At 41.1% G+C, this 22,312-nt stretch overlaps 1 protein-coding gene across 1 annotated transcript; it reads left to right on the top strand.

Annotated features, from left to right (window-relative positions):
* Positions 1-198: 198 nt before the first annotated feature.
* Uhmk1 (U2AF homology motif kinase 1) lies at positions 199-20,583 on the top strand. Its single transcript, XM_052200375.1, has 8 exons — positions 199-636; positions 2,133-2,425; positions 3,060-3,251; positions 5,539-5,633; positions 7,004-7,080; positions 7,209-7,307; positions 9,155-9,243; positions 15,106-20,583. The coding sequence occupies exons 1-8, from the start codon at positions 369-371 to the stop codon at positions 15,250-15,252; spliced, it is 1,260 nt and encodes a 419-aa protein (XP_052056335.1). The 5' UTR covers positions 199-368; the 3' UTR covers positions 15,253-20,583.
* The last annotated feature ends 1,729 nt before the right edge of the window (positions 20,584-22,312 follow it).

The following is a 22,312-nucleotide window of genomic DNA, read 5'->3' as shown; positions in this document are numbered from 1 at the left end:
GATCCATGGCCTTCCTTGAGCATGCAAGGCGAGCACTTTACTACTGTACTACACCCATCTCTAATAATTAAGTTTAATAGCTCATAGTCTTTTTGTTGTTGTTAAACAAAATTTTCCCCCTGGAGGCCCCGCCCCTCTTAGGCCCGCCTCCTTCAGCCTGTAGGATTGGCTTTCCCCCACTTCCGGCTTCTGGGTCTGAGTGCACTCCCACTTCCGGTGTCATGGCAGCCTGAAGTCCCGGGAGTCGGTGCGGGCGCTGGAGGCCCCTCCCTGCGGAGCGGCGGGTCCGGGCGGGGATGTGACGGCGGGCGCCGCGGGCCTGCCTGGCGCGTCGTGTCGGCTCGCGAGTCCTCGCCCTAGCCCGCACCATGGCGGGGTCCGGCTGCGCGTGGGGCGCGGAGCCGCCGCGCTTCCTGGAGGCCTTCGGGCGGCTGTGGCAGGTACAGAGCCGCCTGGGCAGCGGCTCCTCGGCCTCGGTGTACCGGGTGCGCTGCTGCGGTACCCCGGGCTCGCCCCCCGGTGCCCTCAAGCAGTTCCTGCCTCCGGGAACCACCGGGGCTGCGGCCTCGGCCGCGGAGTATGGTTTCCGCAAAGAGAGGGCAGCGCTGGAGCAGTTGCAGGGTCACAGGAACATCGGTAATTGTGGCTGTCCCCCATCTCCTCCCCAAGTCCCGGTCCAAGCATTAGCGTCCCTGGCTCCTGGCCTTTGGTCCTTTAGGTGGGAGGAGAGTATAGGGCCTCACTAGTTGTCGTGCGATGCAGATCGCTTTTCAATCCACCTTTACTTTGAAGCTGTCTGAGGTATACGGTGGAGGTGATTATTACATAGCAATTGCTTAGTGAAGTCCGGTTTGTTTAGGGGTAGTTAGAAATGCCTTCTGCAGTGAAAGGCTTGAGTTTGCTAGGTTGTCATGTCTTGCGTGGAAGATTTTGCATCTTTTCCAAATGGAAAATATTCTAGAGCAATGACATCATTGATATCTAATGACGTACTACTAACAATTGAAAAAATACATATTTCGTGTGAATTTGGGAGAGAAAACAGAACCTAGTATTACCCAAAAGTTATGGAAGTGTGCTATTTAGGAGCACTGCATTTGCTTCAGTAAGACTTTCATGACTCAGAGATTTAGAATGTAAGCTTGTGGAACCACAGTCTTCGTTGTTTTTACAAGCAGAGAGATTGTAAGCAGTTATAACTTTGGTTAGTAAAGAAACTCCGCAGATCTTGGCAAAGAGAACCCATGTGTAGCTTGAAGAAAGTCTTTTTTTTTTTTTTTTTTTTTTTAAATAATACTGATTGGCAGAAGAATGCCCTAATGCTAGTGTTGTTTTTCTTTTTTCTTTTTTTCCTTAATCTTACTAAGTGGTATATCACTATAACTTTGGTGTTTGACAGGGACATATTTGCAAGCCTCAGTACTTGTTGACTATCTGCATGATTACATTAGAATGTTATTTGTAAAATCTATGTGTATATGTATGTGTGTGTACAATTTACTTTTAAGGATTACTTAATATTATAGGTTTTGAGAAAGTAATTTTTTCTTGACACCTTAAGAGTATGTTCACCAGTTACTGAGTGTTGAGTTCTTGGTGAAACACAGGTTGAATCATTGTGTCATACCTTATTTTATTTCAATAACCCAGCTGTCCAAAGATAGTACTCACTGGAAAAATAGTGGAAGTTTCTTCTTATTGTCATTCTTATCTATGAGGTGACATTGTGTGGGTGTGTCTCAGTGGTTCTAGAGCCTTTGCTGTTTTTGCTGAGGACCTGAGTGACCCTTTCTTAGTGGTTGAAAGCATATCAGATATCCTGCATATCAGATATTTACATTATAATTAATAACTAGCATTATTGACATGAAGTAACAAAAATAATTTTAGGGTTGGGGTCACATGAGGAGCTGTATTAAAGGGTTGTAACATTTGGAAGGTTGAGAACCTCTGAACTAGGGGGAAATCTCAGTTTTGTACTGTAACACTAGCTCTCAACAGCAGTCTTGCCTGCGCATGTATGTGTGCATACATGGAGATAAAATTCTCCTTAGACTATCTCAGATGTATGTGTAGAGTTAACTACTCGGGTAGTAAGTTACTGTGGATTTGATCCTTTTCCCTTCTTCTAGTGACGTTGTATGGAGTCTTCACCATCCACTTCTCTCCAAACGTGCCGTCGCGCTGTCTGCTGCTTGAGCTCCTGGATGTCAGTGTGTCGGAATTGCTTCTGTACTCCAGTCACCAGGGTTGCTCCATGTGGATGATCCAGCACTGTGCCAGAGATGTCCTGGAGGCCCTCGCTTTCCTTCACCACGAGGGCTATGTCCACGCAGACCTCAAGCCCCGGAACATCCTGTGGAGTGCGGAGAACGAGTGCTTCAAGCTTATCGACTTTGGACTCACCTTCAAAGAAGGCAATCAGGTGAGAGGTACCTTTTATTCTACACTGTGGTTTAAAATCCAGTGGTTCAAGCCAAATATTTTTAATAACAATGCTAATTTAGGGACTGAAGGTGTACTTCCCTAATACCAAAGTGTCCCTAATGTTGCAAGTTAAAAGAATTTCAGTCATGCTTTGTGAAAGAAGGACATAGATTTAGGTCAGGTAAGAGTTAGTGAGGCTCAAGAAAGCTCAGAAGTTAATAGGCAGACTTAGCCCACATAAGCTCTTCAGACTGCCAGCACTGGTGAGACGCTGCTCCTGGTTCTCTGGTGATGGGACTCTTACTCATGGCTGGTGATGGATGGGACCATCCAGCCGAGTCCTCCTTTCTCTGACTTTTTAGGGTTTTGCCAAGTATCTTTCTCATCAGTGTAAGAAATTATCTAAAAAACAAACAAACAAACAAAAAACCCCACTTCTTTTTGAGCAACTATATAGAACATGTCCAGCTTTCCATGCTAACTTTCCAGTTAAGGAACTGAAGAATTATGGTAGAAGGATTCATTCATAGCATTTTGTCAGTGACCTTCTGTACCACTGAAAAATTGATGGAGGAGATGGACGGAAAGCAAGACTCTTCTTATTGGCTATAATGTTTCTTCATCCTCTGTAGGATGTAAAGTATATTCAGACAGACGGGTATCGAGCTCCTGAAGCAGAACTGCAAAATTGCTTGGCCCAGGCCGGCCTGCAGAGTGATACAGAATGTACCTCAGCTGTTGATCTGTGGAGCCTTGGAATCATTTTACTGGAAATGTTCTCAGGAATGAAACTGAAACATACAGTCAGATCTCAGGAATGGAAGGTAAACTGCATGGCACGTTTGCTTTGAGGCTCTTAATCAGATTAGGAATGTTTGCTTTATAATGATAATTTTTGGGGGGCAGGAGTCAGGGAGTCTGATTGCATCCTCTCCTTCATGTTCCTGTATGTATTTATAGTACCTTCAGTTCCTCTACTCATCCCTATAAGCTTCAAAAACATTGATGGCATTGCATCCTCCCAGCCATTAATCTAGGTCTTGGGATATAGTGAGCATTTGCTGAAATGTTTGTATGCATTTTCCCAAACAGGCAATAGAGAGTCCCTTTGTTGACTAAATTAGTTGTATTAACTTTGGAAGTGTTACTAGTGGAATTATGGGTGGTAAGTTAAATAATAATCTTTTAATAATGCCTAACAGTTAAAAAAAGCACTTTAATGCTTAATCTTGTTAAAGCTTCTGAACAGCCAACCCTATGAGGGTAGAGTGGATGTTGGCTGCTTTTGTTTTACAAGTGAAAGCTAGAGGCACAGTTGTATAATAAACAACTTGCTCCAGGTCAAATGCTGGGTGGGCAGGTCTACTCCAACCTTAGAAACTTCCCAGAGTTCCATGGTACTTAATGTTAATTAATATTTCATAGGCTGTTAAACATTTTGCACTGACTACTTAGCTCATATGGCTGTGGAATAGTGGCTGCTGCGTTTGTTGCTTATGGGGCAGGATGGCGCCTAAGTTCCAAACTCCTGATACTGGAATGACCTCTGCATCTCTATGTTAGGAATAAACCATAATTAGTTTTTAAAATGTATAATGAGGGTTTATTATTGTAATGGTCTCAGTATTGTTTATGCTTGAGGTTTGATAATATAGTACTTTGACATCACTGCATCTGGTTTTAAACAATAAATATTTGAAATTAAATATTTTAATAATAAACATCTAGCAAATAGGTGAGCATTACAGTTTGATTTGTGTAAATATCAGTCACTGATTTACAGTTTAGCAATCCTTGGAAGGAATATATCTCCTCTTTGGTGGGATTGCCTTATGTTTAGTTTTGGCCCAAAAAGGCTACTATGGGCATAAAACCAGTATTACTTTTTTCTATTAGTGAAATTTTCAAATAGCTCACAAGCTAATTATATTTTTCTTTAGTGTTAATCTGAATATGGATCAATCATTAAGTTAACTTTTAGTGTATTAGACTAGACCCTTTGGACAGAATCTGCTTGGCCCAGAGCACATCAGAAGTAGGTCACACTCAAATTTGTGTGAAATTTGGAGGCGTGACGTATACTAATGGAATCTCAAATACATGTCTTTAGGTAAAGTGTCATAATCTATTTTATCACCTTATGCAGATTGCCAAGTGGGCATGAGCATAGATTCTGAAGTCCAGCTGTGCCTTACTTTCACCTCCTTCTAAGTTATTTGGGTTTGTCAAACCATTTGCTCCCTGCAGAATAAGAAGACTGGTGATGTAATATAATATTACTAAGGCAAAGAAGAAATGTTATACAATTTTTAAAAGTAGTTTATGGCCCATGGTAATCAACCAGTAGTAGTAATGGTAGGTATCTGATCTTTTTAGTTATTTGCACAGTTCTGCATTCTGAGTTAGCATAGTACGTTGTTGCATAGTGTTAGTTACGTTTTTGTATCTGGTGGCAATGCTTATTTTGAATCACAATTTTAAAGGCATTGTCCATGCTGGCAGGGAGGGCATGGCCAGGACAGAGAGAGGACATTCTAGTGCTTGGTTGGCTGCCACCCTTTTCTCTTTATTCCGTCCCCAAGCTCATGTCAGGGTGCCATCTACATGGTGTGTAGGGCTTCCCCCTTCTGTTAATATTCTCTGGAAATGTCTTAGCAGGCAAACTGAAGAAGTGCACGGTTCCAGTGTCCTCAGTGATTCTGAACTGACAGTGAAGATTAGTCATCACAGCACTTAAGGACAGAGTGCAATGCCTATAAATGGAGTGGTGAATAACGGAGCAAAGGCAGCATTCCCACGTCCTCCTTTTCTCAATGATAGTTTATTTTTCTTGAAAACCAAAAAGACTTATCATCAGGCACTGTGACCCACCATTAGATTCATTCATAAAACGGCGTCTCAGTGTGACTTTTGAGTTTTACTCATTCATTCAGGAGCTGTTCTTAGTGCCAGGCTGTATTGGTGCCTCAAGAGATTCATGATCGGCAATCTCCTCATTTGAGATTGTAAGTTCTTGAAAGAAGTGTTGCATCTTACTCATGGCTACTCATGACTGCTGCTTAGTAAGTGCAAGCTGAGTTGAGTAACCTAAGGAAAACTTTGTCCTTTTAGGCAAACAGTTCTGCTATTATTGATCATATATTTGCCAGTAAAGCAGTGGTGAATGCCGCAATTCCAGCCTATCACCTCAGAGACCTTATCAAAAGGTACGTAATATATTGTATAACTTGCTTTGCATATCTTCACCAGCTAAAGGTTTTTTCTTTATTTCTATTACTATTACTGATTTGCCTAGTTATGTAGCTGTAATTCCCTTGGAGATAGGAATTTTAGCCAGGTGAGGTGGCTCATACCTTTAATCCTAGCTCTTTAGTGCAGTGGTAGGTAGATCTCTGTGAGTTCAAGGCCAGTCTGGTCTAAAAGAGAGACCTTGCTTCAAACAGAACAGTGTAATTGAGATGACCTTTTTAATTATATAGGGTCATCTTTTGCTGTGATGTTAAAGAGAGCCAGGCATGATGACACATGTTTTTATGCCTGCTGCTTTGGAGGCTGAGGCAGAAGAGCTATAGTTGAGGATACACTGAGGTACAAGTAAGGCATTGTCTGGAAGCAACAGATGAGGGGAAAGGTATTTTGTTTTTCTCTCTTGCGATCCGGCTCTTCTTCCTTGCTTTCTCTTTGTTTTCTTATACTCCCTTTGTCTTCTTGTCTTCCCCCATTTGGACCATTTAAATTGGATTTTTTGTCACACTAGGATTGATTTTCCGTGGATAGTTGATTGGACTGGTTATTTTAGGAAGTCTTAGTTTCTGGGTTACTCTAGTTCCTAAGATTCCCCAGAGGCGTGCTTTGATTTACCTGGACCGTGCAGTAGTCCCCCGTTGTTTCATCTGCTGTATCGTTGGCTTGGTTTACTTTGTGTGTTTGCTTCCTACCGTATTTTCTCGCATTTCTTAGCTGCACACTTGCTTATTGTCTGCCTTCTTATAAACAAATGCCCATACTGGATGAGCATTGTTGTTATCAATAGTCGGTTTCCGTGTTACCTGGAGCATTTTATGAAAAATTGCTTTAAGATTAGAGGCATTTGACAAGATTCATTTATCCCACCACTATCTTCTGGTTTTTATTTTTGTCTTTTGTTTTTTTCTGTCTTTAAATTTTGCTACCATAATCTGGGTGGTGGTGGCACACACCTTTAAATTCTGGCACTCAGGAGGCAAAGGCTGGTGGAGTTCGAGGCCATCCACTTCTACAGAGTGAGTTTACAACATCCAGGGATACACACAGAAACCCTGTCTTGAAAAAACAACAACAGAATTGTACTACCATAAACACTGGTGCAGTATGAGCATTACTTCTGATGTCTCATTTATAGTTAGAGACATCAGATCATAGCGTGGTGCTGTGTCAGAATGGTCTCATGTTTTATTTCATTGCTGGTCAGGTGGCCTTTGTATGCTCCACAGGGGATGGTTCTGCAGTCCATGCTAATAGAGGTAGTCCCTACAGAAACGCTGAGCCTTTTTCTGATAGTCTTACTTGTAATCATAATGATGCTGTTGTGTTTTAGCATGCTTCATGACGACCCAAGCAGAAGGATCCCTGCTGAGATGGCGTTGTGCAGCCCGTTCTTTAGCATTCCTTTTGGTAAGCCGTATCTCGTTATCTCCCCCTTGGCCATTCGGCAGTAGTCTGTGTATATTCTCAGGCTCCTGATTTGGTCAGTTGATCAATTTGTGGGGATTACACTGAAGCGTATGTCTGAAATTCCACAGCCCCTCATATTGAAGATCTGGTGATGCTCCCGACTCCAGTGCTCAGACTCCTCAATGTGCTGGATGATGACTATCTTGAGAATGAAGATGAATATGAAGGTTAGTGCTTCCCAGATTACACTGTAGTGTTTCTCTTCTACACACACACTGTGACTAATGTGTGTGCTATGTACACTTTATTCCTAGGATTCTTCTATTTTTTTCTAAATATAAAATGTTTAAAAAGACCATTTGTTTTAGTTAGGGTTTTACTGCTGTGAAGAGATACTATGACTAACACAGCTCTTAAAAAGGACAACATTTAACTAAGGCTGGCTTACAAGTTCAGAGGTCCATTTTCATCAAGGAGGGATCTTGGCAGCATCCAGGCAGGCATGGCTTAGGAGGAGCTGAGAGTTCTACATCTTGTTCTGAAGGCAAACAGGAGATGATTGGCTTCCAGGCAGCTAACATGAAGGTCTTAAAGCCCATACTCACAGTGATACACCTCCAATAAGGCCACACCTCCAAATAGTGCCACTCCCTGGGCCAAACATAGTCAAAGCACCACACCATTAAACTCTGTGATGTGTAAAATACTCACCCTCTTTGATTCTTCAATCATTTGGACTCTGATACGACAAATCCACACGATTTACCCTTACGATTCTGTCTCTGATCTGTCTTTTCTGTCCCTTCTTTGTGCTGCTATTTCTGCTCCTTACCTCTCCGTTTTGCTTTTAACAGCTTTTTCATTCAGGACACATTCACTGTTTTGTGTGGGATTCTTTCTTCTTTTTAATGCAAGAGAGACATACACACATGATGATAGGCGCTGAGAAAGGGCGCTCAGTCTAGCCTGAATGAGTGCGGGTTTTCACAACAGAGGTTACATCTGAACTCAGTAATTATTTACCTAAAAGTTAAGTGGGTAGGAAGAAGTACCATCAAGTAGAAAGTAGAAAGAGAACAGTAGTTTGGAATGATTATATTTTTTCAGTTGGAAAACAGTTGGTTAAAGTTGTAACAGTGACCAGTGTGCATATATCTGGCATGCTTGATTTCTCTGGTTAAGAATTGGATCTTGTTCACGAGCTAGTAACACTGGAGTATAGTAGCATCCTTGAAAGAATGCATAGTGGCCACCCAGTAAACATTTATGGTGGAAGAAATCAAACCATATCACTTCAAACCAAATTGCTATGTCTTTGTTGCCTGGCACTTAAACAGTGAATACTATAGGGAGTAGGAAAACAAATTTTGGATGACATTGCTCGATAAAATGTACATCAGTTGTGAGAAATACTCAATAAATTAGTAACAATAAAAACTCAATAAACAGTATTGTGCATAATATTAAAAAGTTTTGAAATAGGTTAGAAAGTCATCTGATACGAGACACTGAGTAACTTGAACATTGTAAACTGTCCAAAAGTATACAGCATAAAACAAATGAGAAGATTTCATTAAATAATTTGGGAAATTGTCCAGAGAGATGGAACAGCAGTCACACCCACGTGGCAGTTCATAATGGTCTTGTAACTCAGGTTCCAAAGTATCCTATGCCCTCTTTTGGTAAAACACTCATAAACATGAAAAAAATAAATATATATTTTTTTAAATATATAAAAGCAGAAAGAGACACTTAAATATTAAAGTTGAAATTTTTACTTGAAATACATAAAATGCATTTGCTTATATACACTGATAACACTGGCAAGCTACAGAAGAAACTTCACAGTGCTGGTTGCCTTCAAGAGGAGAAACAGTAACGTTTGGAAGTTGCTTTAAGTTTTGAATTATTTAACTAATATATTTAAAATGTAGAATATTAAGTCAAATTATTAATGCATTAAATTTATATTCTTATGTTTTATTTCCTAAGGTAAGGAAAATAACTTTATTACTTAGCTATGTGTCACTGAATTTTCAAGTAATAATTACCTGCTGTGTAATTTTATAACCAGATGTTGTAGAAGATGTAAAAGAGGAATGTCAGAAATATGGACCAGTGGTTTCTCTGCTTGTTCCAAAGGAGAATCCTGGCAGAGGACAAGTAAGCAAATTTGTTTATAATTGCATAATTATTTGGAGATTATTAAAATCTTGTATTAAGTGGGCTCTGTAGAAAGGTGTATGTAAGACTTTTGCAGTATAGGTGATCATTACTTTCTTACCTTTCTACCCCTCTAAAAGTTCCACAATTAGTATATGAGTTTTTACATTTTATTAGTAAAAGAGACTAATCTACTTTTGAGCCATTGTAAACAGTGATACCAACTGAATTGTGTATTAATTTCAGTTCGATTCAATTCAAGAACTATTTGGTTCACTTTGTTCTAATTAATAAGTAAACTTACAAAACCAGTTGGGTTAGGTTCTGATGCAATAGAAATGATTAGTGATCTTTTAAAGACTTTTCAAAGCACTCTGGATGGAGACTCATGCCTGAGTTGTGTCTCAGTGTGACTAGCCTGTGACAGTCCTGACTCCTCTGTAAGTTGTCTGGGTGAAGACTGACCACAGCTTTCTCATTAGGAACTTTCTCTCTAATCAATTACATGGCACAAGAAAATGCTTTATCTATATTATTTTTACTTTTGGAAAAACAGTATCATTTTACTACATGTCAGGTTTCTTTTCTCCTCACTGTTAACATTTAAGCCATGTCACTCCATTGAGGGGACTGCTCTGGGGCTATACTGCAGAGGCAGCCCGAACCTCTGTACTGGTCCTTCTTGCATGGACTGTCTCCCACTGGGGATGCTGTGCTGGAGATGCAGGGCTCCCACTGGAGGACTGCAGTCACTTCCATTATGTGCTTTACCAGTCCTGGTGTCCATTCCTGAGCACTAGGATTACAGGCACATGGCCCCATGCCCGCAGATTGTGTTCAGTGTTACTAAAAAAAGCGTGGGAGCATTTATTATAGTCTAATACTGCTAATCCACTAGCATGAACGTTTACCTTATTTATTGTCAGGAGCATGCCAAATATGTCCTTGATGTTTTGTCTGCTAGCCAGTGTTTTATTATGTTCTAAGCACTTGGCACAGAAATGTGATCAAAGCAAATTTAAAAAAAAAAATGGAGATAAGTATAAGAGAGAACCCTAGATTGAGGAAGTGGTGTTGCTTTGGAAGTGCTAGGGCAAGGTGGACTGCCCTTAGGATGAGTGGTAGGAAAGGGAATTCTGGGAAGGTTACATCTGAGTCAAGATATGAAGGTAATAAGGAGAAATCAGATAAAACAAACAGCAAATACCGCCAATTCCCAAGTCCCTTAGTATTCCAGGCAGACTTCGGGAAGGCGGTTTGGCCAGCGCAGAGTGAGGAAGGAGAGCAGGTGATGTGTCCAGCAGTGGGGACAGATGAAGACGCACCCAGCTAGGGCACTGAAAGGACATTTGAAGTCAGCATCAGTGCCATCTGATTCAGCACTAAACCCAGGGACAGTGAAGCAGACCCAGACCAGAAAAATGGCAGCATTTCCAAGAGAGAAGTGTTCAGTTCGGAGTTGATATGGAAGAAAAGGTCTTTATTAGTATGAGGAAATTTGCCATTTCAAGAAAAAATTCTAATCTATTTTTTATTACTTGGTAAAACCATTTTGTTCTGAAATTTTCATCACATTTTTATTGTTTGTGTTCATGTCTGTATATACCATGGTGTGTGTATGTTTGTGTGTGTGTGTTTGTGTGTGTATTTGTGTAAAGCCAGTCTTTATTATAAAGTTTGTGTATGTGTGTATGAGTTTGTGTGTGTGTGTGTGTGTAGATCTTTTCCCTCTTTCTACCATGTGGGTCCTGGTAATAAATTCAGGGTTGGTAGCAGGTTCCTTTCCTCACGAGCCTTCTCCCAGGCTCCAGTAAGGGAGGCAGGCAGGCACATAAGCATGCCTGAACAAGTTCTAGAAGGGGCATACTTGAGACTGGGGATCAGTGGTCTGGCTCAGGATTCAATTTCTAACATCACCAAAAATAAAAGAAATAATTAAATAAAAAGAAAGAGAGAAACAAAAAGTGACTTTTGTCTTATAATACAAGTTATAAAAGCAAAAAAAGTTAATATGATAGAATGGATAATTACTTTTTATATAAAGTTGTAAAATAAGTAATTTTCTTGGTTAGTGTGAATTGATACAATGTAGAGCTGCGGGTCATTTGTGTAGCAGTTGAAGAGACATGGCGGCTGGAGAGATGGCTCAGTGGTTAAGAGCACTAACTGCTCTTCCAAAGGTCCTGAGTTCAAATCCCAGCAACCATGTGGTGGCTCACAACTATCTGCAATGAGATCTGGCGCCAGGGCTATACCGAGAAGAGACATGTTGTGGTTTTTGCAAATGACGTCTATATATTGGACTTTGTTGTGTTTATTTGGGAATAGTTGATAATATAAAAATCAGAAATAGACTTGTTATTCTCATGATACCATATTTTAACCTTCTCATATTGAGAAAAAGGTGTGTTGCTAAAAGCTGCCTGTAGCCAACATCTGCTTCTTATTTTATGACAAGGACAAGAGAGAAGATAAAAATAACCATTAATGTGTTAGCTTCCATGTGGGAAGACAGAGTTGACTAATAAAGGTTGCTACCTTATAGGACATACATATCCTCTACATAACCTCTAACAGAAGTTGTTTATAGTTTCATCAATAGCATTTTACTCATACAGTTCCATTCAAACAACCTGGGAAGACTACAGTTTTGGCCATTTGGAAATGCTTTTATTTCCATTTAATGACACATTTTAGAGATGAGGTTTCAGAATAGATGACAAGTGTCTCTATATCTAATTTTCATTTGTGTGTGTGTGTGTGAGAGAGAGAGAGAAAGAGAGAGAGAGAGAGAGAGAGAGAGAGAGAGAGAGAGAGAGAGAGAGAGAATGTGTACATACATGTGGAGGCCTGAGGCCAACGATGGGAATCATTCCCAATGACTCTTCTCTTTACTTATTGAGACAGGGTCTCAGGTAAACCCAGAGCTTGCCACTATGGCCAGTATTATTGGACTGGCTTGTTCTGGGTATCCCCTGTCTCTGCATGCAGAGCCGGGAATTCAGACAATTTGCTATGCCTACCTATCATTTTACATGGGCTCTTGGGATCTAGTCTCCAAGCCTCACGGTTGGAGGGCAAGCACTTTAACCTGTGTGATGTCTCTTTAGCCTCTTTTATATATTAAAATTAAGGCATGTTTTATCATTGGATAATCTTCACATTGTCTTCAAAAATAGTGCATAACTCAGAAATAGTTATATGGAAGGAGAAAAATTAGTATATATGTGTGTGTGTGTGTATTCATACATTATATATAAATATATATGTATATGTGTGTGTGTGTATATATATACACACACACTCAGAAAATTCCATCAGAGGTCTGCGTTCCTTAGGTTTTATGTTCTCCATCAATCTTAACAGAATACTTCATAAGATGGAATGACCAAGGCATAGATCACATAGGGTTTGATATATTAATGAATGGGCTGGAGATATGGCACAGACGGGAAAGTTCTTGCTGTACAAGCATGAAGACCCATTTAAATCACCAGTATCAATGTAAAAAGCCAAGTGTATTGTCATGTACCTGCAGTTTAGCACTGAGGACCTGGAGTCAGGAGACTCTGGGGCTTGTTGGACATTCATCTAGCTAGTTGGTGAGCTCTGGGTAATTGAAAAATCTTGACTTTTAAAAAAGGTGGAAAAATGCTTGAGGAAGACTCTAGTATTCAACCTCTAGCCTGAACTGCACATGTGTACCTATGTGTACATATAGACACACAGGCACAGGCACCTATGTGTGTATAGAATGACAAATACAAAGGCACGTGCACCTATGTTTGTATACACTGACAGACACACAGGCACGTGCACCTATGTGTGTACACACAGACACACAGGCACATGCACCTATGTGTGTACACACAGACAGACACACAGGCATGTGCAGCTATGTGTGTACACACAGACACACAGGCACATGCACCTATGTGTGTACACACAGACAGACACACAGGCATGTGCAGTTATGTGTGTACACACAGACAAACAGGCATGTGCACCTATGTGTACACACAGACACACAGACATGTATACCTATGTGTGTACGTATGTACATGCAACTCTATTAGAAATTTTTCTTTTATATCTCTTGGAGAAAATTTGGCTGTTTTTTCAAATGAGAGATGGGTTCTTCTGAAAGAGGTGAGAACTGGGAATGTGCATGGATTTGTAGGAAGATTAATTTGAGGAAAACATACAAAGAAAATATGTATAAGAGTTAGGCATGGTGGGACATGCCTGTCACTCCAGCATTTGAGAGGCAGAGGCAGAGGAATGAGGACTCAGGAGGTTCTCGGCTTCATAAGTCTAGGTCAGCTTGGGTGACTTGGGGCCCTGTCTGCAATGAGAAACTGAAAGGTTAGGATTTAAGTGTTGAGTTTTTAGGATCCATGATCACATTCCTGTTGAAAGTCTCTGAATATCTGAGCTCACATAAACTCTTTTTGTTTTTTGTTTTTTTTTTTATTTTATTTTTTTTTGGTTTTTTGGGTCCCCCCCCCCCCAGGCCGGGTTTCTCTGTGTAGCCCTGGCTGTCCTGGAACTCACTCTGTAGACCAGGCCAGCCTTGAACTCAGAAATCCACCTGCCTCTGCCTCCCAGAGTGCTGGGATTAAAGACGTGCACTACCACCGCCTGGCTTCAGGTGAACTCTTGACGTAATGATTAAGGGACACAGTAAGCAGAGAGACAGTTCTTAGTGTACTTAATTTTCTGTTATGTGGGGTAACCGAGAACAGTCATCCCGAATTGTCCCCTGACGTTTTGCTTTAGGACAACAAAGGGAACTTAATGGTATTGTTTCCCAGTCTCTGCGAAGGGAAATGACCAATTTTAAACCTCTTTATTACAGTTTTGGTCTATAGCTCGTACAGTGGTTTTCAGTGCCTTGCTCAGACATAGCCCTTCATGTCCTCTTACAGGTGTGGCTTTCTATGGGGTGGTGGCACAGTTGCTGTCAGGGCTCCTCATCTGCTTCATATGAACGCGGATGCTTTTTCACCTAACTTACCTCTGACAGCTCTTAAGAAGTTGGTGAATGGAGCTGTTTAGGGAAGTGTTTTTTTTTTTTTTTTTAATTCGATATAATTTATTTACATTTCAAATGATTTCCCCTTTTCTAGCCCCCCCACTCCCCGATAGTTAGGGAAGTGTTTTTAACCTACTACTAGAAAGTGCGCCCAGTGCGTCATCAGCATTGCCTTCAGAGTTGTTAAGACTCTGAAGTGGTGAAGCAGACTCTGAGTGGTGAAGCAGACACAGGCAGGCAGGATGGCTCAGTGTCGAGGCCTGTGTGGGGAGAGGCGCTGGTGAGCAAGCAGGCCTGATGGCCTCAGTTCAGTTGCATGGTCCCACAAGGTGGCAGGAGAGAGCTGATGTCTGAGAGTTGTCCTCTGACCTACACATGTTCACATAATCTCTCTTTCTCAATGAATTTTAAAAAGAATTTAGATACTAAAGCTGTACTTTGGACTAATATAAGCAAAATCTGTATTTTAACAAAATCCCCAGATGACACACAGTCATGCATTTAATAACAGGAAATATATGAGAAATGTGTCTCTGTGGTTCTTTTGGTAGGCTGTGTGACGTAGTCTGATGTTGCTGGGCTACAAATCTGGGGTATTACTGTCCTGAATACTGTCGGCAGCTGTAATACAATGAAGCACAGTAAATACGCCAAGTAGTATGAATGTTCAACTCTGTTATAATGTTAGGGGACTAGCGTCTTACATGATCTTTCATTGATATTGTTATGTGGCCTGTGACTAGGTATGCATTAAAGTTGGTAAAGCACTGATCTAACTCTAAAGTCACTGTGGTGAAATGACATTTGTTTTCTCTAACCTCCTTCAGGTCTTTGTTGAGTACGCAAACGCTGGCGATTCCAAAGCTGCTCAGAAATTGCTGACTGGGAGGATGTTTGACGGGAAGTTTGTTGTGGCTACATTCTACCCGCTGAGTGCCTACAAGAGGGGATATCTTTATCAAACCTTGCTTTAACCAGTAACCTAAGGACTATTTCCCGTTCTCCTCTTCCATTTCTTGGATTATTATATTCCACAGCTGAATGCAGGAGCACCCCTTTACCCATTTTAAAGGGTACCTTGTACATTTATTTAATCCTACTAAATGTGCAGCCATTGCCCAAACGGTGACTGCATTGCAAACACGGCACTGAGTAGGACACAACCTCTCAGCTATGCATTGAGGGGCTCAGAGCACCCACGGGGCACCCTTTATTTGTGCAGTAGGGCAGGTGCTGCTCTTTACTATGTAACCTAAAAAGATGTCATTTCATGTGATGATGAAACAGAGATGGGTCATTTGTCATAGTGAATATTAGTAACAAATTTGTTAGGGTTGGTGACATCTCAGAATATGTGTTTGTATTGTCAGGTGTATCTCCTTGTTGTTCTAGCTGGCACTGGATGCTCTAATAATGTTACGTCATTGGCAAGCAGCAGTTACCTACCGTGTTCTTAGCAATGAGTTGTGAATTTTTCTAAAGGAGTACTGTAGGACTTAATATTCCTCTGAAGAAACTGCAGTGAGCCAATCAATGTTTTTAAAATTACTATTAAGGCTTTTAAAATAGAAAGCTGATGCTTGATCTTGCACAATTTTTATGTCTAGTGTGTGTGCTTGAGTGGGTGTGCAGGTGTGAAAGACAATAGAGAAATCTGAGTCAGTGTACTTTACAGTGTGAGTCTTGTGAGCTAATACAGTCGATAACCATTTCTTCCTACCTGTTTCACACTTGAGAGACTTGGGCTAAGGTTTCTTGAAAGTTGTTCTGACAGACAGAATGTAAATGACAGAGTTCTTTACTGTAAAGTGCAGAACAACGTGGAGGCTGGACCAGGGTTCCACACAGCTCTTCAGAGTGTTAGTTAGCCCAGACTCTGCTCTACGGTAGACCCAAGATTAGCTTATCTCTTTTGTACTGAATCTCTTGTAATAATTGTGAAGTTTTTCCAGGTGTGATTCTGCTATAATGGGAAATTGAAGTTAGATGCACAGTGACGGGAAAAGAGCAAAGTGCAGAGAAGGCAGCTATCACAGTCCCTCCGCCCGGCCTCCTGGCTGCCCGGCTGCCCTGTCCCCTTCCTCTCCTTTCCCCATGGCCTCTGTCTACAGCTGGAGGGCAGTGTCCCGAGTCATCTGCTTTTGACTGTAAGGGGAAGAAACGTTGATGTATTATAAGGTTGAAGTAGAAAGGAAGAAAACTCGGTTTCTAAAAGAACAATAACAATCTGGTGTGTCGTGATAGAGGATGCCTGTGGTCATGAGTCTGTGGGCGCAGCCTGACTGTAGTTGAGGAATATGAGTGTGGATTCTTCCTGCTCTGCAGTAGATTGCCTTGAAAGGTGTAAAGTTAGAAACTTTTGTAAAGCACTGATTATACAAGATAACCCACAAATTGTACACTTGTTACGGAGTTTTTCTTATTTCCTTACCTGAATGAAAGTTTTATTTATTTATTTTCCCTTAGGAAAGAGAGTTTGTTTCTTTTCCTGCTGGCAGCCTGCTTATATAGTCGTTTGTCCATGCCATTCAGGTTTCTGAAAACTCCATTAAAACTTGCATTTTAGAGGATGAACTATTTTACCCTGTTTAGACATTTACTGTCCAACATTTGTTAGTATAATCAAATTATTCAGAGATCCCTGTTACGAAGTTAAATTTGGTATAAGGGGATTTAATGATGAATTACCTCTGCTTTTATGTTGTGGTCCCTGATGTGTGTCTTAGGAAGAAGGCTTTTTCGGGGGTTCATTGGGTGGTTGGTTTTCAAGTCAAACTTGAAGAACATAGAATTAGGACTGTGAAGTCCTAACTAAGCTTTCCTAAAACATACATACTTACACAAGCTGCTGTGGTCATTACTATCAGGTCTCTACGTTTCTACTGATGGACACAAGATACAAGTGGATTCTTTTGAAGGGCAAGTATGGTTAGCACCTGTTCCTACATCTCCTAAAATAGAGATCTAGCAACACTGCAGGTAGGTTCCCGGCCTTATCGCGCAGTGTGCTGCTAACAGTGCTGTACTCACAGCGCTCTGTGAGCCTCCTTGTTGCGGAGGTAGGTGTGCATGTGTGTAGGGTGTGACGTGTACACTCGGTACAGATGATGCTAGCCGGACTTCAAGGGAGCGGAGGAAGTAAATAAGTGAGCCCAAGTAATTACATTGAATTCACTGGATTAGATAGGTTATATTGAAGCCACAGACTTGACAACAGAAGATAATCTACTATGATCTAAACCGTTGTGTGATAGCTCTTCCGCCCATTTTACCAAAGAGGACAGCTGCAAATTCCTCCTCTGATACTATCAGGACTTTCATTTTAATATCTTTCTTAAACTGGGACCAAATAAATACTACAAAAGATGCAATTTTCACATAGATATATGCACAGGAATTTTAATTCTTTGAATTTATTAAAAACCTAGAATTCTCTTACTAAGGGGTGAAGAGCGAAAGCCCGTGTTACTTAGTCCCTGTGTTTGGGGACAGATTTTATCTCAGGTAGTTTTTTTCTCTCCCTGTATGAAGATTTGTGCTTCCTTCCCTCTTGCCTTCTTACGTTCTTCTTTATTTTTACATGGTACTACTGCACAGTGGTACATTTTGTCCCTGATAAGGCACAGAAAGTGATTGCCCATGGGGAAATTTTGGGTTCTTTAGAAGTATTTGGAGGAGGTGACTTGCAGCCATTATCAAAACTATAATTCAGTAGTTTGAAGAGAATAATAGAGTTGGACACCCCAGTAAGGTATTGTCTGCATTTCACCATAAGTCTGCAGTTCTTATGACTGGAGACACTTCTACCTTTGTGACCAGTGTCTGTCTTTGGGAACTCTTCCTTTCTGCTATCCCTTGAGCTAAATTTATGGCTGCTTTTAGAATTAAATGACTCCCATAGTTTTACTTAACTGCCTCTGTTTTAATTGAGAGAGTTGTGGTCTTCTCGTTGTGATGTAGCTGCTGAAGAGTGCTGAGATATGTTAACCTGTCAACAGCTGTGCTGCCACCCAGAGAGGGGTGAGGAGCATCAGGGTATAAGGTGACCCTCTGTCTTAGTACTCTAGATTTTCCCTCAGGTAAGGCATCAGTTATAGGATAGCTTAGAAGCAGGCTTAGGATCATGCTGCTTTATTGCTCTTTTGAATGTATGGATCAGAGGCAGGTGGCTGACAATAGTCACTGAGAATGAGCATCATCAGGCCTACCCTGTAGAAACTGTGACAGCACGATGGGTGGGGCCACACTGGTGACCATGTATTTTACCTAGACTCGCACCCAAGGGCACAGGCTGGGCTGTTTATTTCAGGTTAGGGTACAGACCGTGACTTTCCATCTGTTGGATGTGTAGCTAGCTAATGTTTTGGGCAAGTGCCTTGTGGTTCCTGGCAAATACTAAATCTCATCTGGCTGAAAGCTCCAGGGGATAACTGCACTGTCACCTCTTTCCTGGAATAACTTGGATTAATTCAAGAGAGTCCAGAATTTTCTTGGCTTACCTTAAAAAAATGTGTAAAACTATTTCAGTTGGACTTATTTCAGAATTGCATATTGATGGAAAGGCCTGTTATCTGGCACATCTAATTCGGAGATCTAGTTTCATTTATCAGGTTCCTTTCTCAATGCTTACTGATCCAGCTCTCTATTTCTTGTAAGTTGTGGTCACTTAACACACCAGCCCTTGGTGACTTCTAACTCAGCAGAATCCTGATTTCTCGAGGTGCTCAGCAAGTCGCCTTCCTTTGCCTAGGGTCTGCTACTCTTCTCCCTTGGCATTCCCTGTCTCCTCAAGCACTGCTCCTGTTGAGTCTGTCATGTAGAGCTTACCTGGTAGATTTTAGACTTTTTGGAGGTTGGGTGTTCGAGGCAGGGATTCTCTGTGTAGCCTTGTCTGTCTTGGAACTAGATTTTAGATTCTCAATCATAGAGAAACTTGAATATTTTAGTTTTTAGAGTGTCCCCATTTTTTAAAAAACTAATTTTGATCCTTCCTCTACCTTATATGATAGGCGGGATCATGATTTTTATCCTTGCCGCTTCCCCCCAGATGGTGTTCACCAATGACTAATGCTTCACACTATGACAGGCAGTTGGCAGGTACTAGGTATTAAAGAAGGCAAACAATTTAGAGTATTTTTGCTATGACTTTATAGGAGAAATGAGCTGTCAAAAGAAATATGTACAAGCCAGGGAGAATTTAGGATAGAAAGTTTTTGGAGACAGGGTTTTGCAGTGTAGCCTAGACAGGCCTCCAGCTCAGGATCTTCTGTCTCGGCCTCCCAAGTACTGGTTGTCACAGATGTGCGCCATCTTGCCCGGCTCTGTCAAGAAGCTGTTTTATAGATGGTCATTTAGGTGATTTTTCAGGATGCAACACTTAACACAAAAGTTTACACACATTTTGTTGTCCTGATAAAAACTATTCATTTTCTATAGCTCAGCACTTTCTCTGATTCTTGTGCTGCTTATGGGAACTATTGTTTTAAATTTGCTGTATTTGTGCCTTTCAGAGAGTCATAATCATGGTAGTTGTGTTTGCTGGCCCCACTCTAGATGCTGGAGTTCATGGAGTGTCACTCAATGATTGCTGGGGTGTTAGACTGGGTAGCAGTCACGATGATGCGAAGGACAATTGGTGGTTCTCTGAACTGAGTTCCCAGTGTGTGCATGGAGAGGCAGACGTGGTTTTACTTACCTTAGAGGTCATTCATCTCTGTTGTACAGAAGACAGCTGATTGTGCTCTACTTCTCTGTTAAAGCAAAGCAAGCTACATTCTTGGGAGAAGACTGGAATTGTTTGTTCTTTTGTTTGTTCTTACTGAGAACCTGTGTGAGCAGCAGCTACTGCCACCTTCAGCTCCTGATGGTCAGTGAGCAGGTCTCCCCATTCGGTAAGATCCTTGGTCGGAATCACGTCCCTTCTCTGTCAGCTCCTCTTACAGTTCATGATACCAAGACAGCATGCAGAGACAACGCGCATGTGTTGACTCAGATGCTCTTCAGTGACTTGAATTCTTTCAGCTGTGTTACTCTAGTAGGTGGGTCATCAGAAGGCTGTCAGAGGTAAGAACAAGGAAGACAAAGATCGATATGAGCAGAGAGGATGAAAAGTGGCTCCCTTACTGCTGTCAGTGATCTTCCACAGAGAGGTCGTGCTCTAAGAATCTAGACTTGTTACCTGTAGTGTAAAACCATTGTCTTTCTTATACATTCCTCATCCTTGTTTCCCCGAAAGATTATTGTCAGGGTTTATGAGGCCAGATTAAATATCCATATTCAGTTTCTCTGATTTTTTTTTTTAAGAAGTATTTGAATTCCAGCCCTTGTATATTTGGTGTTCACTACTATTCTTGCGAATCAAGTGTCAGAGAGAAACTGGGCTCAGCCACCTCTGTCCTCCTATGGCACATGGAGTGGCGGCATCCATGTGTTCTAATGCAGTCACAGCACCTTGTGAAAGGAGTGTGAGCAGTGTCTATCAGGAACACTTCAGTCTGCATGTCTGTGAACCGCAGAGGATAAAGCTGTCACATTCCCAGCACAATTGGCTTTTCATTCTTAACTCTTTTTGAAAAAAATCTTAAAATACTTTAACATTCCTTAAGTAGCACCAAACCTAGGGTAGAAGGCTTTTTTCCATCCTAAAAAGGGCTCCATCTTTTTGGTCTGTTTGTCACTCTTAGAAATTTATGATCCGTACATTTTAATAGTTTCTGGTCTCTAGACTAGTCAGCACTGGAATGGTTGGTTGTGAATATCAAACCTACTACTGTTTGCCTTTGGAGATGTGGAATTCCCATTTACAGCATAGAAGGTCTGGTTTAAGCAACATGTGAACCATCACCTAGACCAAAGTCTGCTGTGAGGGGCGTTGACTCCTGTGGGCTCCCCTTCACCTTGAATGACGGGAGCATTTCAGTGCACAGTGAGCGCTTGTCTGGATCATCTCTACCTGGGCTTCAGTAGTGTGTTGCTCTTTGCAATTCCTAAATTTCCTGATGCTGTGATTCTGGTTTTTGTGCTGTTTTACTGCTTGTGTGTGATTGATTATTGTTTTTTTTTATGTTGTTGTTTATTTGTTTGTTTGAACTAAGTGGGACTATAAATGTAGATGATAGATGTGTTTTAGTACCAAGATGTTCTTTTGTCACATCCCTAAATTTCTGATTTCATTATCAGTCTTTCAGATGTCTATTTTCTTGCTGAGTAGCAGAGGACTTTATTTCCACCCTCCTATAAAGTGTGAGCACTGTGTTTCAGCAAGCTGCATTGCGTACTTTTGCTGAAAACTTCTCTGTAAACACAATTGCCTTGTTGAGTTTCATTGTAAACTGACTCGCCATGCGATGCACTGTCGATAGCTTCCTGATGTGTGGTGGATAAGAGTGATAAAATAAAGCTTACAAAGAAAAGAAAAGAAAAGAAAAGAAAAGATGTGCTCTCTTATTTCTTTTCCTTCCTTTAATGAGCTAGCATTCCATGTAGCTCAACTGGCCTTCAAGTCACTGTATAGCTGAGGCTGGCCTTGAACTTGTGATCCTCTGGCCTCTCCCTCCCATGTGCTGGGATTGTAGGTGTGCATCAGTGGCCTAATTCCATTTCATATGTTTCTAACGGAATATATATTCAAGCTCATCTAACAAGGAAATGTATTTTATGCTTTAATCTTTACTGCAAGCTACCATTAATAATCTTTCCCCTGCTGGAGAGGCTTAGGGATTCAGTGCATTGGCTGCTCTTCTGGAAGACCTGGGTTCAATTCCCAGCACCCACATGGTAGTTCAAAACTGTCTAACTCTAGTTCCAGAGGATCTGACATCAGCACACAGGTACATGCTGGTAAAATACCAATGCACATCAAATAAGAATAAAGAAATTAAAAAATAATAATTTTTCTCAGCATGAATGAGACCCTAGGTTTAATTCACATTAAAAATTTCCCAGGACTGGACATATGGTTCAGTGGTTAGCATCTGCTGTTCTTTTAAAGGGCACAGATTTGGTTTCCAGCACCCACAAGACAGCTCATAACTG

The sequence above is a fragment of the Apodemus sylvaticus genome, chromosome 12, assembly GCF_947179515.1.
Source record: "Apodemus sylvaticus chromosome 12, mApoSyl1.1, whole genome shotgun sequence".
In the NCBI taxonomy this organism is placed as follows: Eukaryota; Metazoa; Chordata; class Mammalia; order Rodentia; family Muridae; genus Apodemus; species Apodemus sylvaticus.
Note: the sequence above shows the minus strand (reverse complement) of the source record. Positions and strands in the feature narration are given on the sequence as shown.

Excerpts from the sequence above, each read along its gene's own strand:
- Uhmk1 (XM_052200375.1), top strand. The coding sequence starts at position 369 with ATGGCGGGGTCCGGCTGCGCGTGGGGCGCGGAGCCGCCGCGCTTCCTG. Across the intron at positions 3,252-5,538 it reads TCAGATCTCAGGAATGGAAG|GCAAACAGTTCTGCTATTAT; the intron begins GTAAACTGCATG and ends TTGTCCTTTTAG. Across the intron at positions 7,308-9,154 it reads GAATGAAGATGAATATGAAG|ATGTTGTAGAAGATGTAAAA; the intron begins GTTAGTGCTTCC and ends TTTTATAACCAG.